The 19,268-nt window shown below is 40.9% G+C and overlaps 3 protein-coding genes across 4 annotated transcripts in view; 1 reads left to right on the forward strand and 2 right to left on the reverse strand.

The window, feature by feature from the left end:
• LOC124866480 (transketolase-like) overlaps positions 1 to 2,341 on the forward strand; it is a 22,505-nt gene extending 20,164 nt beyond the window's left edge. Inside the window, exon 14 of the mRNA XM_047362283.1 lies at positions 1,605 to 2,341. Coding sequence (XP_047218239.1) covers positions 1,605 to 1,792 — 188 coding nt within the window. The 3' untranslated portion in view covers positions 1,793 to 2,341. The remainder of the gene's footprint in view (positions 1 to 1,604) is intronic.
• Positions 2,242 to 13,743, reverse strand: LOC124866499 (uncharacterized oxidoreductase YccK-like). 2 transcript variants are annotated; one of them, XM_047362313.1, is made up of 9 exons: positions 13,611 to 13,743; positions 13,380 to 13,517; positions 11,516 to 11,616; positions 9,929 to 10,009; positions 8,827 to 8,974; positions 8,593 to 8,672; positions 8,409 to 8,502; positions 7,767 to 8,212; positions 2,242 to 2,373 (listed from the first exon to the last, which is right to left on the reverse strand). In XM_047362313.1, the coding sequence occupies exons 2-8, from the start codon at positions 13,492 to 13,494 to the stop codon at positions 7,803 to 7,805; spliced, it is 1,029 nt and encodes a 342-aa protein (XP_047218269.1). In that variant the 5' UTR covers positions 13,495 to 13,517; positions 13,611 to 13,743; the 3' UTR covers positions 2,242 to 2,373; positions 7,767 to 7,802. The 2 variants fall into 2 exon arrangements, with proteins under 2 accessions (XP_047218269.1, XP_047218260.1); XM_047362304.1 differs by lacking the exon at positions 2,242 to 2,373 and having other exon boundaries at positions 7,152 to 8,212; positions 13,611 to 13,742.
• A 117-nt stretch (positions 13,744 to 13,860) lies between these two features.
• nsun5 (NOP2/Sun RNA methyltransferase 5) lies at positions 13,861 to 19,093 on the reverse strand. The gene is made up of 4 exons (XM_047362292.1): positions 17,924 to 19,093; positions 17,629 to 17,836; positions 14,404 to 14,568; positions 13,861 to 14,099 (listed from the first exon to the last, which is right to left on the reverse strand). The coding sequence occupies exons 1-4, from the start codon at positions 18,846 to 18,848 to the stop codon at positions 13,922 to 13,924; spliced, it is 1,476 nt and encodes a 491-aa protein (XP_047218248.1). The 5' UTR covers positions 18,849 to 19,093; the 3' UTR covers positions 13,861 to 13,921.
• Between the last annotated feature and the right edge of the window lie 175 nt (positions 19,094 to 19,268).

A 19,268-nucleotide genomic window follows, 5' to 3' on the forward strand; every position in this document is an offset into this window, starting at 1 on the left:
TGGAAATAATGTTGCCTGCCAGGATGAAGACGTTTTCTTTTTAAGTCCATTTATTTCTGGAGTTTTTATATATATACAGTACAGACCAAAGGTTTGGACACACCTTCTCATTCAAAGAGTTGTCTTTATTTTCATGACTATGAATATTGTAGCTTCACACTGAAGGCATCAAAACTATGAATTAACACATGTGGAATTATATACTGAACAAAAAAGTGTGAAAGAACTGAAAATATGTCTTATATTCTAGGTTCTTCAAAGTAGCCACCTTTTGCTTTGATTACTGCTCTGCACACTCTTGGCATTCTGTTGATGAGCTTCAAGAGGTAGTCAGCTGAAATGGTTTTCACTTCACAGGTGTGCCCTGTCAGGTTTAATAAGTGGGATTTCAAGCCTTATAAATGGGGTTGGGACCATCAGTTGTGTTGTGCAGGAGGTGGATATAGTACACAGCTGATAGTCCTACTGAATAGACTGTTAGAATTTGTATTATGGCAAGAAAAAAGCAGCTAAGTAAAGAGTGGCCATCATTACTTTAAGAAATGAAGGTCAGTCAGTCCGAACAATTGGGAAAACTTTGTAAGTGTCCCCAAGTGCAGTCGCAAAAACCATCAAGCGCTACAAAGAAACTGGCTCACATGAGGACCGCCCCAGGAAAGGAAGACCAAGAGTCACCTCTGCTGCGGACAATAAGTTTATCCGAGTCACCAGCCTCAGAAATCACAGGTTAACAGCAGCTCAGATTAGAGAATAGGTCAATGCCACACAGAGTTCTAGCAGCAGACACATCTCTAGAACATCTGTTAAGAGGAGACTGTGTGAATCAGGCCTTCATGGTAAAATAGCTGCTAGGAAGCCACTGCTGAGGACAGGCAACAAGCAGAAGAGACTTGTTTGGGCTAAAGAACACAAGGAATGGACATTAGACCAGTGTAAATCTGTGCTTTGGTCTGATGAGTCCAAGTTTGAGATCTTTGGTTCCAACCACCGTGTCTTTGTGCGGCGCAGAAGAGGTGAACGGATGAGTGAAGGCAAAAGGGCCAACAAGTGCTAAGCATCTCTGGGAAGTCCTTCAAGACTGTTGGAAAACCATTTCAGGTGACTACCTCTTGAAGCTCATCAACAGAATGCCAAGAGTGTGTGGAGCAGTAATCAAAGCAAAAGGTGGCTACTTTGAAGAACCTAGAATATAAGACATATTTTCAGTTGTTTCACACTTTTTTGTTCAGTATATAATTCCACATGTGTTAATTCATAGTTTTGATGCCTTCAGTGTGAAGATACAATATTCATAGTCATGAAAATAAAGACACCTCTTTGAATGAGAAGGTGTGTCCAAACCTTTGGTCTGTACTGTATGTGAACAGGAACAATAATTACAAGGAGTCAAACCGGTTTTATTTTTGTTATGAGCACACATCCTTTATTAACCCTAATCGTGTAACAACAAGAGTGAAAAAGTCACAGGAGGGTGGTGTCACGTCTGTCACTCCACATCAAATTACTCCATCAGAGAGACGGAGTTCAATTCAAAAGGATTTATGGAAGGCTGGTTGGTGAGCCGTCACTTTAAACATTTGTTGGCTCTGCTCTGTATTCCACAGGTGGGCTTGGCGAGGCCGTGTGCTCGGTGGTGGTAAACGAGCCCGGATTCACCGTTCACCGCCTGGCGGTCTCCCAGGTGCCCCGCAGTGGCAAACCCCACGAGCTGCTGCGGATCTTTGGCATTGATCGTGACGGCATCGCCCAGTCGGTGCGTAAGCTGCTCAGCAGCTCTGCCAACGCCAAGTAAGGATGACTCGAGGAGACACAGCAGCAGGAGCAACATGGGAATGGACACTCTTGTTAACCTTTGATCAACATGGAAGCAACAAATGAACCCACACAGAAGGAAGGGTGGCCCCTTGGGGTCTCTCACACTCTCCAATGAGCAAACAAAACATTTTTGTTAGTAAAGAGGTCCGCTGCAGATTTTTACTCCATCAGTTGGAGTCTGTTAAACCTTCCTCCTCCTCTTCACTCACAGATATTCACTCCTTCACCCTGTAGTTCCCTTCTACCTCTACAATGAATGTGCTGGTGCTGCTGTAGTGTTTCAGTATAAAGCAGTAAAGGTGTTTGGAGTCCTGTATTTTTATACTGTATATCATGTCTGTGGAGCCTCTCTCACTCGTCAGGCTCAGTGTGTTTTCCGCCTGGTGTGACCCTGTAGATCCCACCACACAGCAGGGTGGGAGAAACCTCGGGTTTGATCTGTTTAAGCACTGACTGTTTTTACCTCTTTTGGCTCTTGACTTTGGTTGGGACTGCTTCACACAAATAAAGGAATGGTTCCTTCACACTCCTCCTGTCTGGTGTTGTTCTTGATGCTTTCTGTAAGAGAAAGGAAGAACGAGTTAGCAAGTGTACGCCTAATCGACAGACAATTATTATAAATAAACATCCACTAAATATGGCTTGTTGCTATGATACCCATAAATAAAATCAAGTGCAGCTGAAAGTCACATAAAAGATGGGCATGCATGTGTATTCTGCTCCCCTCAAAAGTGCCTTGTTGCAGCTGCAGGATTCCACATCTAGAGACTGAAATTTGTGCCATTCCTCTTTGCAAAGTAGTTCAAGCTCAGTCAGGTCGAATGGAGTCAGTGAACAACAATGTTTAAAGTTTCCCACAGATTGCCAAAGAGATTTGGATCTGGGTATTAACTAGGCTAGTCTAACATGGATATTCTTTTGTCTAAACCATTTATCTGTATGTTTACGGTTGTTGTCCTGCTGGAAGAGGAACATCGGCTCCAGTACCAAGTCTTTTGCGGTATTTAGCTCCACCCATCTTCCACACATAGCATTTACACGAAGACCAAAAAGTTTGTTTCTTTCTCATCTGACCAGGGCACCTTCTTCTACATGTTTGCCATTTCCACTACAAGGCTCTTGGGAACAGCTTTCCATTTGCCTCTTTCCCTGTAAGGCCAGATTTGTGGGGTGCACGACAGATTCGGGTGATGGACTGAACAGTGCTCTGTAAGATGTTCAAAACATAAATTTTATATGGTTTAAACGTGTCCACAACTTTATCCCTGTCTGGTCGGCTGTGTTCCTTGGTCTTCATGATGCTGTTTGTTCACTGATGATCTCTAACAAACCTCTGAGGCTTTCATAGAACAGCTGGATTTATAGTTCCAACTAATTTTATTTAGGGTTATTACAGTCAAGGAAGCTAAATACAAAGGCACACCACTTGTTTAATTTTTATCCTTTGTTTGAACGCCCCAAATCCTTTTCCTTCCACTACAGTCATGTTAATTTGTGCTGGTCATTTACACAAAATCTAAATAAAATACATTGAAGTGTGTTGTTGGAACTTGTCAACCATGACACTGTCAGTTATTAAGAAGGCATACACTTGCATTTTATTTATAATTCAGGTATTAAGATGATTTAAATAAAACCAGATGTAAATGGACAAAGAAGTTGTTCTGAATTTTTGTTTTCCAGAGTAGTTTTGTCTGTTTGAACATAGTGGAAAAGGCAGCATGTGCCTGGAACAGATGACTAGTCCTTAAAACAGAGATATAACCATACATTCTCACACCTTTAGCTGTTATTCAGCAGATAAGCTCAAATATCTCTTTTCAGTCTAAATGATGAAGCAGAAAAAAAAAAAACATGAGCCGAGGGTGCAAAGATTCAGTAAGACTCCAACAAAACCCAACATGGATCAAAACCTCCACACTAACAGAGCTGTTGTTAATGTCACTAATACAACCATCTGAGCTCATAATACCCATAATGCCCCTAAAGACATTTTAAACCACGTGGAAAGCCTTTCCAGAAGAACTCAATCTGTTGCTGCTGCAAAAGGGGCCAGCATCATATTAAACACTATGGATGAAGTACATCTCTGAAGTTCTTATGTGTGTGAATGTTGGCAATATAGTCTACTATTTATTGATAGTGATAAACTAATTGTATTTTGCTACCTAAATCTAGGAGACCTGAAGACTGTAGGCTGTAACAGTTCACCAAAGCATTTTGGTCTGTACCTCACCTTCTGTGGTCTGTTCAGAGCCCTGCTGACTGGCTGAAGTCTGCATGATCATAAAAGCTGAAAGCTGCTGTGTTTCCTGTATATTTAATGCAATTTAATAATTGAAAAGCATGCTGAAAGATTTATGCACCCCGTAGCTGGTACCTGTGCCTTTAGAAAATAGATGTGTGTCAAATGCCGTTGGTTCATTTTAACAAACTATGTTTGGTCTTTAATTTTATTTATTTTTGTTAGTTTTTGCAGTTTGATCCCCACACTGACCGTTCAAGTTCAGATATATAAAATGTCCCTGCTTTAAAGTTTATTCCGACAGCAAAATGATCATAAAATAATATATTCTTCAGAAATTTGGAAAATCTCTACAGTCTGAGTGTTGTAGATAGAAAACTGGAAACCATTAGACAAATCAGAGATGCTACCTGATTACCTACATGCTTCAATCTGGATCATAGGGGATCTAAGAGAAACAGGATGGTTGATCCAAGTGTTCTCACTGACGTATGATTGTCCAGGAGGTCGGTTAAATGAAAAGAAAAATTCAAAAAATTCATTTTTATCTGTTAATGGTGATTTGAGAGAACCTTTGTTCTTGCTGTACTTTAGAGTCCCTGTACCCTGAACTCCAGCTAGTGAGAGAGAACCTCGGGAGATATGATGTCCAGGATAACCTTTGACCCCCAGTGCCTATATCTCAGCAGGGGGCCTGTCTGCAGTGTGAGGTGGACACAGTGTGTCAGTTGTGGGTGTGGGAGCGAGAGAAATAAAAAGGTCTGACAGATCGCGTGCATGAATGTAAGGGTCAGTGAGAATGTGCACATTGCGACGTCTGCTGTACGGTGGGCACCTGCTGGGTGTTTCAGTCCGACTCCCATCTAAGCATCTGCCAGTCTGTCCAAATCCTCTCTGTTAATGCCGAACCAGCACACATACAGACTGATCCTGCTGTCCAATCTACTTACTGGACCTCTAAATTACATATTGTGCATATCAATATGCTCCCATTAAAACATGCCACTGTATCCTAACATATTAATTATGTGCTTTACAAACTATAAAAGCTGTATACCAGTGTAGTCCTTAGTCTTTATGAAATACACTGGATTTTGAATTGAAAAAAGACAAAATTCTTCTGTTTTTGCTTTTATGTGACTTAAATGTCTCAAATCATCAAACACGTTTTAATCTTAAAGAAAACCTGAGTAAATACAAAAAACTCATTTATTAAAGGAAAAAATGTTTCCAAATCAACCTAGCCCTATGTGAAAAACATAATTACTGTGGACCTAATTCATTGGCCACACCCAGAATGCTGCCAGACCTGTAGAATCAAGATGTCAGTGAAATGGAACCTGTCAGGCAACATGAAGTAGGCTACCAAATCCCAAAAAGCAGCAAATGCTCTGATCTAAATAATTTTTAGAACAGGTGAGAAACAAAGTCATTTAAATCTATTTGCCTACAAACGTTACAAAGTAATTTCTAAGGCTAAGGATCCCCAGTGAGTCACAGTGAGCGAACTACCAAAATGACTTCAAAAGCACATCGACGACTCACAAATGAACCAGAAAAACGTCTAAAGCTCTGCAGGCCTCACCTGCCTCAGTCAAGATCAGTGATTATGATTCAACCATAAGAAAGAGACTGGGCAAAAATCTGCTCATCAAAAAACACAAAGGCCTGTCTCACATCTGTCTTAATGATCCCCAAGACTTTTGGGAAAACAGTCTTTGGACTGAAAAGACAAAAGGGTAACTTTTTAGACTGCGTTACATCTGGGGAAAAGACAACAAGATATCAGAAAAAGAACTATGAACCGTCAACCAAACGTGGTGGTGGTAGTGTGACTGGTACTGCTTTACTGCTTCTGGATCTGGACAATTTGCAACAATTAAAGGGACCAAGAATTCATGCTCAGATGCACTTGGACTATACAGCAGGACAATGATTTAAAGCACAAACTAGTCAAAGTCCGATTGAGATGTTGTAACATGACTTTAAACAGGCTGTTCATGCTCAAAAATGCAAATATGGCTGAAATAAGACTATTCTGCAAAGAAGACTGGGACAAAAATCCCTCTGCAGACTCATTGCCAATTATTGTAAACACTTGATGGCAGTTTTTGCTCCCAAGCGTTCCACAACCAGTTATTTGGTTTATGGAGCAATTACTTTCACACAAAGAGCCAGGTTGGCTTTGATGGCTTTTTGTTCCTTAATAAATCAGCTCTTTGTATTTACTTGGGTTACCTTTGTCTCATATTAAACTTTGTTTAATGATCTCAAACATTTAATTGCAGGAAAGGCCCACTAAGTGTTCTTCCTGATGTCTGGGCTCTGTACAAACCCCGACCTCCCAAACAAGATCACGTCCGTTTGATTTTCTTTAGGATGAAGAAGACCTAAATATATCAACAACTGGATATAGGTTAAGATAATACAACGCACCAAAAATAAAATAAAATTAAACCGTGGAAGGTTAGCTTCAAGAAAACAATAACGTAAGAGGAAAAATTATTTTCTCGTCTGTTGAATAGGGCTGAAACAATTAAGTGGATTAATCGTAATTAATTGACTATTAAAATAATCAACTATATTAAGTTATTGAATAATTGTTAACTGGATTATAAAGACTCTAAAACATGCAAATTGTTGAAAAAACAACCCACCCAGAGCAGAAATTAAGCCAAATCTGTACAAACTATATACATTTGCTTTTAAGATCAAAGACCTTCTTCATCTGTAAATATGATCTATCCAGTTTTAGCCTCACCTGGTTCAAACTCTGTAGAAAATCTCCTATTAAGCACCTTTTGCTCTCTGGTTATAAATAGATTAGCCAATAAAATAGTCAACAGATTAATCTATTAGCAGAATAATAGTTAGTTGCAGCCCTGCTATTAAAAGAGAATTAAAAAGCTACAGTGGCCTCCTGAGCTTTTTACTCACCATGGTTAATTTCTTATACACAAAGAAATATCATTGTACAGCAATCCCAGTATTTCATATTGTTTCGCTGTTGTTTGTCATATTGAGTCCATAATATATACAGTATTTTTCTGGCACAGTTGCATGGCTCTACAGAGACTAAGAAAATACAATGTTTTTATGCTTTGAATAAAATGTACTTTATTACAACAGCAAACATCCACATTTGCATATTCCCTATGAAAGCATGATCAATGTACGATTAAGCGATTAACTTAAAACGTTAAACTGTAATAAATCAGCATTGTGACTTTAACAAAAGCTGAACATTTTAAATTAATCCTTGATTATTCAGTTCTTGTGTGGTTGTGGTGGATTTTTTTGTCAGGGCGTCCAAAGCTAAACCAGTGGCTTTTCAAAGCAGTTACGTTATGCAGACATCAAAATACGCAAATGGAATATCTTTCAATTATTTAGCATCTTTAGAAGCCTTAGCTACATAGTGCTTTATATAAATTATAGACAAGAAATAGGTTTAAAAAATACATCAGAGGCTGAGAAAATAATGAAAAAAAGAAAAAGGCTCAACATTGAAATGAGGAAAGTCTTCGGCTTTGATTTAAAGGTGATAATCTAAGCAAGTTTTAAAGCTGAACCAAAGATTTTGGTGAAATTCAAATATTGTAAAACAAGAAAATCTTTATACTTTTAAACAACGCAAACAGATTGTAATGAATTTATTCCCTGAGAAGTTATTCTATATTCTCTTGTCCTCCTCATCCTCACTGACCTGTCAGATCCAGTCTGTCAGCCCACCCCGCCCCCCTCAGCTCCTGTACTCATCCCCGCAGTCTCCAATGAGCCCCATGAGGTCCCTGGAACGCCGTGTGACGGCTTCGATGGCTGCGTGATCCTCCGCTGTCAGCCTCAGGTCGGGGCTGCAGCTGCGCAGGCTGTCGCTGATGTGGAGCCCCGCCCCTGCGACGCCAAACCGACATCCGATGATGACTCCGCCCACAGCTGGGCGGTCCAGCACGTAACGTGTTGCCACACTGGCCACTGAGCATTCATGTCTCTTGGCGATTGTCTCCAAGGCGACGAGGAGGTCCTGGAAAAGAGTCCAGCCACCCCAAGCATCAATCATGTTCTTGTACTTGGACAGGGAGGCCGTGTTGAGCTCCGCCCGCGAGCTGGGCTCCGGCTTTCCCAAATATTGCTCAGAGAGCAGGCCGCCAGCTGAAGAAGGAGAAGATGGGGTGGGGAAAGCAGGGAGGAGGCAATGAAGACAACTGAGCATGTAGCGGATAAAGAGGAGGTGGAGACATCAAACTGCAAAAGATGTCTGTGCAGTCACGTCAACTGACTCCATTTTAGAAAACCACCATTTTGGTATCTTTACCAAAGCATCTCATTCATGTTCTATGAAACTCACCCAGCGATCCGTATGTGAGGAGCTTTATATTGTTGGCCACACAGAACTGCTCCATCCTCGCTGCAGGTCGCTGGTCTATCAGAGAGTACTGAACCTGCGCAGGCAAGAATAACAGATGCATGAATGGAGCACAGGACGAATGCCGTAATGAAGCAGAGGGCAAACCTGCAGGCATATGATGTACCTGGTTGCTGGAGATACAGATGCCCTTGTTAGTGATCTCCTCCAGTCTCTGCGTGTCAAAGTTAGTGAGGGCAAGTTCACCTGGTAAACAAAGAGAAAACAGGATTCTAAATATTGACATGAAACATATATATATTGGTTATACAGCGTGTCGAACTACATTAGTGCAATCAGCCCAGAACATTATCCATTTATCTTTGTGTTCAGGTAATACGGAAAATAAGAGCTCTCCTACGTATGACTCCCTCCTGCTGCAGGTCAGACAGGTGGCCCAGTGCATCTAGGTATCTCTTGTCTTTGTAGTCCCACCAGTGAAACTGAACACAGTCCAGGGTGTCCACCTTCATTCGACTCATGGAGCGCTGCAGCGCCTTCTCCACCACCTGCAAACAGAGAGGCACCTCAGCACCGAGATTCTCCTTCAACTATAAAACTAACATTGGCCACAGAGAACTAAACTGTTAATTTCTTTGCAAACATCAACACATCTCTCCATTTTTTGGTGGTGAAAAAAAATGAATACTACTTTTTTTTTCTAACACAAAAATGCATAAGTGTGCATCGGGGGAAAAAACTAACATTTCGCATTATCCAGTAAACATTTAAACATGGTGGTGGCTGTGGGATACTTTCCTTCAGCAGAGACAGGGAAAAAGATCAAAGCTGATGGATGGAGCTAAATACCTGAGAAACGTATTAGAGGTTGCAAATAACTTGAGACTGAGGCAGAGGTTCACCTTCCAGCAGGACAGCATCCCTAAACATATACCCAGCTACAACGGCATGGTTTAGATCTAAGAATATTCATGTGTAACAATGACCCAATCAATGCCCAGATCTAGATCCAATTAGGAATCTTTGGCAAGACCTGAAAATGTAAGTTCGCAAACAGACTTCATCCATTTTCTATGTGCTTGAGGCATTTTGCAAAGAATGGAAAACATTTTAGTTTCCAAAAGCGGGACCCACAAAGGACTTCGAGGTATAACTGCAGGGAAAGGTGGTTCAGTGAGGTATTGGTTTAAGGCAGGTGGAAGACAAATGTACTCCACACTTCTGACTCCACAACCTGAAAACCAGTAATGATTTTCTGCCTCACAATTATCCACTACTTTGTGTTGGTCTATTACAATGAAGTATTGGGCTGTAATGTGACAAAATGTGGTTTAAGTGACTACAGCACTCTATGGTGAACAAACTGCACCATATGGATGCTGTGCTTTAGACAGATCACCTTCTAAAGTGTAAAATAGGCAGATTACACAGAATATTTAAAGATGCACACTGCCCCCTTGTGGACAAAACCCACCTCACAGTCAAAAACACAGATGGCTCACCTTGAGCTCCATCGGTCCTGGCCGGGGGACATACTTCGTTAGACCCTGCAGAGCTGGGGGGGCACTTCCTGAGGATTTCAGCTAGGGATCAGATGAGGAAACGTAAAATTACAAATGACGCTGTGCATCAATTAGTTTTAATCCATCACCACATTTGAGCTGACTTGATCCAGACAAAGACTGGAAACACTGAAAATCCTCTAAATTGAGCCAAAGTTGATTAGGTTTCTCAATCATGAAGATGGCTAAAAATATATGAAGTGCAAAACTTAGAGAGTCTATCTCTACATTATTTTCAGTAAGCAGCAGAAATAATCGGTACTCTTACAGGATAAAGCTAAAGGAATAATATTGTACTTTCTGATGATTTTCTACCTTTATCTTTACTTCAACTAAAGAATAGTCTCTAATTTTTTATCATAGTTTTGTTTAAATTTAGAAAGAGACAAAATATCTCTCCACAAATAAATAAAAACATATTTTAAAGATATGTCATTGAGTGAAATAAGTATTTGATCCCAAAACAAAATATGACCGGAGACTGAGTAGGCCACCCTTTTTAGTGTGTTTCAGGTCTCCTTCATGCTGGAGGAACCACCCACCTCCCATCTTCAGTGATCTGACTTTATGGTACGTAGACCCATCAAATGGATCCTCCTTAGCATGAAGAAAGTCCCAAACCAAGATGTTTTCACCTCTTTGCCCTTCTGCAGAGCTGATGTTCTTCAGGTAAAATGTAGCATTTATCTTCCTTTAAACACAGGGAAGCCAGTTGATCCCAACAAGACAGATTTTGGTCTCATCCTTCTCCAAACCCTTCTCTGAATCATGGACAAGTCTAAGTAGGTTGTAATTACTGGTCAGCCTAACATGGACCTGTAAATGTACCTTTCCACAGCAGAGGTAAGCACGGTTTCAACTCACTTCAGTGTAGTTTGTTGCCAGTGGTGCTTTCCTTGAACAACTACAGTCAGATCATCAATAAGTTCCCTCTGAGTAGCTGTACGCTGATCCATCATCTTACCCATGATCACCCTCTTCATGAGGTAAGATAATGCATGAAGCTCCTGATTAAAGGTGACTGATGCTCACCTTATAGTCCTTCTATTTCCCAATGATTGTAGCAACAGCAGTCACCTTCTCACTGAGGTTCTTACTGATGGTCTAGTAGCTCATTCCAGCCTTGAGCAGATCTTTGCTCTCGCTCAAAATGATGGAGAGGTTAAAACTGAAAAACTTTTGAAACTTTTGCCCCCATATTTAAACTACTAAGTTTCAAAATATAACACAGATGATCTTTTAAAAAATCCCAGGATGAATACATATCTTAGTAATATTATTAACTGTAGACTGTTTGACACTTTGGTCAAAAAACAAGTAGGCTAATTAAACTTCCACTTAGTACATCTTAGATGGATAAAAATATTTACACCTGCATCAACATCTCAGTTAGCTTTATGTTTTTTTCTTTTACATACAATGATGGAAATGACCACACACGGTCGCCTAACTAAGTAAAAATGAACGGGACTGTGGTGAAATAATATGGGTGTTGGATCCTGAATTCTTTGAAATGTCTGTGTCCACCTGGCTGTTGAACAGTCCATATATTTCTTCTGCAGGTCCATAAATATCTGCCATGTCGAATGTGGTCAGTCCAGCGTCAACATAGGCCTGCATGGCCTCAACTGGAGATGGGAGAAAGAAACAGTTAATATCACAGCGATGTATCCTTCAGAGATAAGCACAGGATCAAAGTCTTTTTCCATCACATGAAGCAATGAAGCTCGCAGACGTTCGGTCTCTGACAAGTATTAGCTCTACTCGTAACGCGGTGCATTACGGTACCAGAGTTATATGGGTGTCTGCGCTGTTGTAAAGGTGCCACTGTAGGCGGATAAAGTTCTCTTGTCCAGCATTGCTGCAGCTACGTCAATGGTTAAAGCTTCGCCTTTTATGATTTTAATAAGAAATTAGGAGAAATTAAAAAGCATAATTACTTAAAAGTGCAACATTACTGCTCATATATTAGCTAAAATACTTAAAAAGTGACAGAAAAACAGATGTTTACAATATGCAGTAGAAATATTTTATAATGTTGACCCTAAATTCTTGCTCATGAGAGGTGAAGGAAATATTTGTTTAGATTCTAAATATATTTAAGGGTTACGGTATCCTGTACTAATATATCAGCTACTTCATTTGTCCAGCCCCTGCGGTAATAAACATTTTATTTGGGTATAAAAACACTACATTTGTCATTCTACCAGTTAAGAAGAAGTCTTATTTTCAGATTCCTATTACCTCCAGCTCCTGAAAGGTGGCACATGTGTCTCTTCTTGAGAAGAAGGATGGATACTATATCCTGTCAAAATATTTCATTTCACAATTTTGTGAATTTTTTCAAATATCTCCATTCAAAACAGCTCCTAAGATCATCATGACAAGTAAAAAATGCTAAACATAACAATTTGGATACTCTTGATGAGAGGTGATGCAAATGTCTCTGGATATTTGTAAGAAAAAATAAAAAGATATATACTTTGTCCAGTACAAATATTTCATCGTATTACATCAGATTTCTGGAGATACCTCGAGTCAAAAATAGTCTTCGCTTCTGGCCTCTGAACACAATTCACATCACATACTGGCTTTCGCAATTTCTTTGAGCTCCTGAGAGGTGAAACTAAAGACAAGCTTGGTCAAAAACACAGTTATTGTTATAATTCCATTTCAATACAAGCTTTTCACAATTTCACTGAAGATTCATAAAGACCTTTCAAGTCTAAGTAGGTTGTAGTTCTGTTCTAGCAATTAAAAACTAATTGGACAATCAATTTCTTCCTTCTGAGAGGTGGCACAGAAGTCTCGAGTTATTTTCAAGGTCCATGTTTAACATGTCAAGTAAAATATTTTACTTACGGTTTCTGTCCAGATAAGTCAAAAATATCCATTCTGGCTTCTGAAAACACTTAAAATTCTCAAACTACCTAATTTCCTCTAGCTCATGACACAACAATCCTTTTATTTTATGTTAAATTTAATATTTATTTAAACATTTAGTCCAATTATGTCCAAATTTGACCTTAGATTTGTGTAGATATAACAAGTTTAAAAATTTCCATTCTGGAGTCTGAAAGCATCACATAAGGGCTCTTCAGTTGATGCAAAAGTCTTTTTCAATTCTTGTAAAGTAAGACTTCTGCTTTATCCTGTATAAGCATTAAATTATTTTACAGTAGATCTTGTAAGACATAGAAAGCAAAACAAAAACAAACATTTTCGGTCATTCTGGAATGCACAGCACTTTACATAAAAATTCCCGTAAAAAATATGTTAGTGCAGCATACGCTCTTGTACCGTAAAACCTCACGTATTTGCGCAGCTAATTTTTACACCGCAGTCCTAAACTCCATGATAAACTAATACAAGCTGATTACGACGCCTTTACCTGCTTTGGTTTTGTTTACGGTTCCGTGAGCTCCGGACACCTGCCACATCCCGTTCAGGACCCGGCAGATCTCCAGACCTCCTGCCAGCCTCACTTTGGGAACCGAGGAGGTCATGCTGTTGTCTGGACTGGTTTTCACTTCTCGCCGAGGTGGGAATAAAAAGAAACGTAATTCAACCGAATTGAAGCAACGTTAAATGACTTTAATTTAGAGTATATATTACTACTTACATTGTATGTTCTTTAAATCGTGCTATAGTCAAAGCTATCGCTCACTGCTCATGTATGAGGAGCTCTAGGTTACAAAAGACTTGGGGTAAGCGTTACAAAACATAGGGCTCTTTCACCGCTAGATGGCGCGGTTTGGAAATACAACTGTCAATCAGTAGTGAGGCTGCTGCCCTCTGCTGGACAGAGGTAAACGTATCTGAACATCTTCCACGAAAAAAATAAGGAAACCAAAACACTTCAAAGCATTAAATAATGAGTCAAACAGGTAAATTTATTAAGAAAATTCTCTTTACTTTACATTTACAGAAAACTTATTTTAAATTTAATTCTGCTTTGGCTGCCTTCTTCTTCTTCTTTCTTTTTCTCCTCTTTTTCTTGCTGGATGAATCATCAGTGGTGTCTCCCGCAGTGAACATCAGCTTCTCTGTATCTGATAATTCAGCGTTTTCCTCTGCAACAGCAGGAGCAGGCAGGACATCCACAGTTTCACTGTGAGTGAAGAAGGTCATACATAAGGTCATATCCTAAAGTAAAACCAGCCCCCCTCCTTAGATACAAAGAAATTAATGCAACAGCTTAGTTTCATATAATTATACCTGTGAGATGCTCGCACAACAATTACTACACCATGTGATAGTAAACTAGATTTAGCTTATTTTGTTTCATTAAGTGCAAAGAAATGTATAAAGAAACTAATTTTTAACAATTTCCCACATTTATGGCTTTAAGCTGTTTAGGATACTGAGTTTTTCAAAAAGATTATTTAAAACTTTACATGACACTCAATATTCACCTTTTTGGAACTGCAGGTTTCTCCTTTAGAGTCCCAGCATCACAAACTTTTTCCAGCAGAGCCACAAAAAAGCCTTGTGTGAGGGTCTTGGTGGTGCTGGCACGTAAACACTGTGGGAGCGGCTCCAGCCCTCGTTCGGGCCACTGACCCAGCAGTGGTACCAACCTAGAAAAGAAAACACGAAGCTTTCTTGTTAGGGTTTGCTCCAAATTCTTCATACAGCTATTTGCTTTGGAGATAACACAAAATACCAGATTATCTAAAGGACGGTATCGGTTTTCCCCGATCCACTAAATTAATCTAGTAACTGTCTGCACATCAGGTTAAGTTTGCAAGTATGTGTGCAGCAGCTCTCTGAGAGCATGAACACTGACTGGTGGAAAAAAAAACTAGCTCACCTCTTGAATGACAAATAATGAAGGTGAACTGCCAACAATCACATGCTGCTTAAAGCTCAAACTTGTGTCGATTTGGACGCAGATTCCACATGTATATTACGAAGCCATGTGCAAACTGGCCAATTTGAACATTGGTTTACATACCGCGCCCCATTTTATTTACAGTTTCAGTGGCCAGGTCTTTGGAATATGCAACATAGATTAACAAAAGTTAAAAATAAAATCTCTCAGATTCAAAAGGCACAGCATTACCCTAATTCATCACACCACAGAGCTCCAAATTAAGCCCGTCTGTCCAGTGCAGTATGGTACAGGGCAGCCTGAGTTCCTCCAGCTGATCCAGGGTAAACCCATCCACCCAGTCAGGACCCCTGAAGTAGTGCTCCACAGTGACCTGTGTCAGAATCTGTGATTATCTAATATAGTTTTGTTTTTTTGTTTTTTTCATAATTCCACACTGATGTGACTTGAAAGAGGGAATTGATTTGACACTCTGAATTAAATGTTTTTACATACAGTGGGGAGAACAAGTATTTGATACACTGCTGATTTAGCAGGTTTTCACATTTGCAAAGCATATAAAAGTCTTAAAATTTTTATCACAGGTAGTCTTCAACTGTGACGGAATCTAAAACATAAATCCGTAAAATCACATTGTGTGATTTTTAAGTAATTAATTTGCAATTTATTGCATGACAGAAGTATTTAACACATCAGAAAAAAAGACTGAATATTTGGTACAGAAACCTTTGATTGTACACATGTAAAATGTTTCCAGTAGTTGTTGATGAGGTTTGCTCACACTGCAGCAGGGATTTTGTACCACTCCTCCATACAGATCTTGAGGTTTCAGGGCTCTCGCTGGGCAATACGGACTTTCAGCTCCCTCCAAAGATTTTCGATTGGGTTCAGGTCTGGACACTGACTAGGCCGCTTCAGGACCTTGAGAAGCCTCTTACGGAGCCACTCATTAGTTGACCTGGCTGTGTGTTTCGGGTTGTTGTCACACTGGAAGACCCAGCCACGACCCATCTTCAATGCCCTTACTGAGGGAAGGACATTGTTGGCTAAGATCTCCCAATACATGGTCCCATCCATCCCCCCCTCAATATGATGCAGTCGTCCTGTCTCCTTTGCAGAAAGGCATCCCTATAGAATGATGTTTCCATCTCCATGCTTCACGTTAGGGATGGTGTTCTTGGGGTTGTACTAGTCCTTCTTCTTCCTCCAAACAAGATGAGTGGAGTTTAGACCAAAAGGCTCTAATTTTGTCTCATCAGACAACATGACCTTCTCCCATTCCTCCTCTGGATCACCCAGATGGTAGCTGGCAAACTTCAGACGGGCCTGGACATGTTCTGGCTTGAGCAGGGGGACCTTGCCTGTGCTGCAGGATTTCAATCCATGGCGGCGTAGTGTTACTAATGGTCTTCTTTGAGACTGTGGTCCCAGCTCTCTTCATGTCATTAACTAGGTCCTGCTGTGTAGTTCTGGGCTGATCCATCACCTTCCTCATGATCATTGATGCCCCACAAGATGAGATCTTGCATGGAGCCCCAGATTGAGGGAGATTGACCATCAGCTTGAACTTCTTCTATTTTCTTATAATTGCACCAACAGTTGTTGCCTTCTCACCAAGCTGCTTGGTTATTTTCCTGTGGCCCATCCCAGCCTTGTGCAGATCTACTACTTTATCCCTGACGTCCTTACCCAGCTCTATGGTCTTGGCCATTGTGGAGAGGCTGGAGTTTGTTTGATTAAGTGTGTGGACAGGTGTCTTTTATACAGATAACGAGTTCAAACAGGTGCAGTTAATACAGGTAATGAGTGGAGAACAGGAGGGCTTCTTGAAAAAGAACTAGCAGATTTGTGAGAGCCTGGATTTTTACTGGTGATCAAATACTTCGGTCATGCAATAAAATGCTAATTAATTACTTAAAAATCACACAATGTGATTTTCTGGATTTTTGTTTTAGATTCACTCACAGTTGAAGAGATCCTATGATAAAAATTAAACACTTCTACTTGTTTTGCAAGTGGAAAAACCTGCAAAATCGGCAGTGTATTAAATGCTTGTTCTCCCCACTGTATCTGTTATGCTCTGGTGGTATTTATTGTTCTACATAAATAATCAGCCACTGATCCCAGGCAAAGTCCAGATTCATACATAAGTCCAACAGCCAACTTCCTCAGAAATCCTCAACTCAGTTCCTGCTGGTGAAAAATATTCTGCTTAAGAAGCTGAAAGGTATTTTTATCCAAGTCGTGTCAGATAAGTAGGCAACCATACATGTTTGATTTTCAGCCAAATCCTCCCAAAATATTTAAATTGTAATGACAACTTTGTGCAGCCTATGGCTCATCGATGCAATCGGCCTCTTTAATCTTGAAAGATAAACATGCAGAACATCATTTTGCACTAGTATAACTTGAGCTACATGACAAGTCCACACAGCCAGAAAGTCCCCTATGCATTGTGAGACCCGGCATTGGACTTGGGTGTATCCCTCTGCTCATCCAAATGCCTGATGGTAAATGGATGCCAATAAAACGTGGGTTTAGACTTGTAGTTTCCACCTGTTAATTCAACCCATTTTAAACTCAATGTTTGCAATTAATGTTGTGTCCTAATTATCTATCCCATGAGGACTTTTCACAAAGGAATTGGTCAAATACACATAAATTAAATGAAAAGTGTAAATAGAAAGTAAACAATGCTGGAAAAAAAAAAAGACGTATTGAGTGGGGATGACACTGAGAGAGCGTGTGAAAAGGTAAATTTTTTTGACAGCTATCTAGAAAAGAAGCACATTTACAAAGTAAATACCTGAAGTTCGGGTTCTGCTGCAGACAGGCAGCGATGACTTCCTCGTTCTCCTGGCTGTGGATGGAACAGGTGGAGTAGACCAGGCGCTTCAGGCGGGGGAACCTGAGGCTATGGTTCAGGCACTTCAGCTGGAAGGAGGCCAGTGATGCCAGGCGGGCCTTTTCCTCCTCCGGGTGGGCTGTGGAGTCGTCCCGCAGGCACACCATACCTAGACACCACAGACAAACGTTTTGGTTTGTCTTCATAAAGTCAGGATTTCATCACAAATAACTTTTACAGAGAGATAACTGGGTACCTGATCCACTGCAGGATGGATCCAGCAGGATATATTCTACATCTTTATACTGTGGACCATTAGTGTCCACCTTTAGGAAGTCCTGATTGGCCAGCTGGTGACAGGTGACCCCTGCTCTGAGCAGCAGAGTTGACATGGTGGCCAAACGCTTCCCATCCAGATCAAATGCAAACAGTCTTCCTCTGTTCTTCATGATGGCCGCCAGGTGGCTGGTTTTGTTGCCAGGAGCAGCACAAGCATCAATGACGTGGCTACCTGGTGGAGGGTCGAGGAGATATGCAGGGAGGCAGCTGGCTTTGTCCTGCAGAATGATGTGACCTGCCTTGTAGAGGAAGTGATCATGAAATTCGGTTTTAGGCGAAAACACCAGGAGCTCTGGTAGGTGCAGGTCCATCACAAAGTCCTTATTCTTCAAGGTTAAGTTATCCAGCTTCAGAGCTTGACCTAGGTAGGAGAAACCATCCCTCTTCAGGTAGTCTACAGCATCCTCCACGGAGGTCTTCAGGGTGTTCACACGCACATACCTGGGCAGCTGGTTCCTGGGGGTCTGCTGGGCGCTGGCTGGAAGGAGGTCTTCATTCCTGCTAACTTTCCTCCTCACCTTCATGCGGGCCAGCTCCGCTTGCAGGCGGGGTCGGTGCTTCATCATCTTGGCCTTCCAGGTGCCGCCGCACTTCAGCCCCTGGCCTATCAGCAGGTCGTACACCAGCACCTTAGCCAGGGTCATCTTTAGCTTGGTGTGCTTCAGCAGCTTGGTGGACTCGATGATCTCCTGCAGGATGGAGGAGAACTTCTGCGTCTCGCAAACCAGAGCGAAGAGCTGCTTGATGCTAGGAAACTTACTGTCATAAACCAGAGTCTTCAGGGCGCCCTGTTTCATCTCGGCTTTCTGTAGGATCTCTGCGGCTTTGATGTACAGAGCCATGATGATGGAAAGTCCTCAATTCCCAACACACTGAACCACTTTGTTAGCTTGCTAGCATGCTACTTTTTATTTTTTATTTTAGAAACCAGTTTGGACACATCGCTCGCCCTCTCCCCCCTTTCTCTTTGTTTCGATGCCGCCGATATTAGGTGGAAAACGGGTTTATTTTGCTCATCTGATCGCAGCAGATTCCTCCACAGCTCCACCATGTGAGGGAAAGGAACGTGACTCCGGAAGCAAAATGTGACGCAGTTTCCATGTGACGTAGACGTCACGTCCAGCCAATCACAGATGCAACTAAAACAATTTTCCAAATAAGTTGTTGGTTTAATGAAAGATTTCCTTGATATATTATTATAAATAATGGGTTTATAATCAAAATTATATATTTTAATTGCAATGGCTTACCGCTAATGAAAA

The sequence above is a fragment of the Girardinichthys multiradiatus genome, chromosome 1 (genome assembly GCF_021462225.1).
Source record: "Girardinichthys multiradiatus isolate DD_20200921_A chromosome 1, DD_fGirMul_XY1, whole genome shotgun sequence".
Taxonomy (NCBI): Eukaryota; Metazoa; Chordata; class Actinopteri; order Cyprinodontiformes; family Goodeidae; genus Girardinichthys; species Girardinichthys multiradiatus.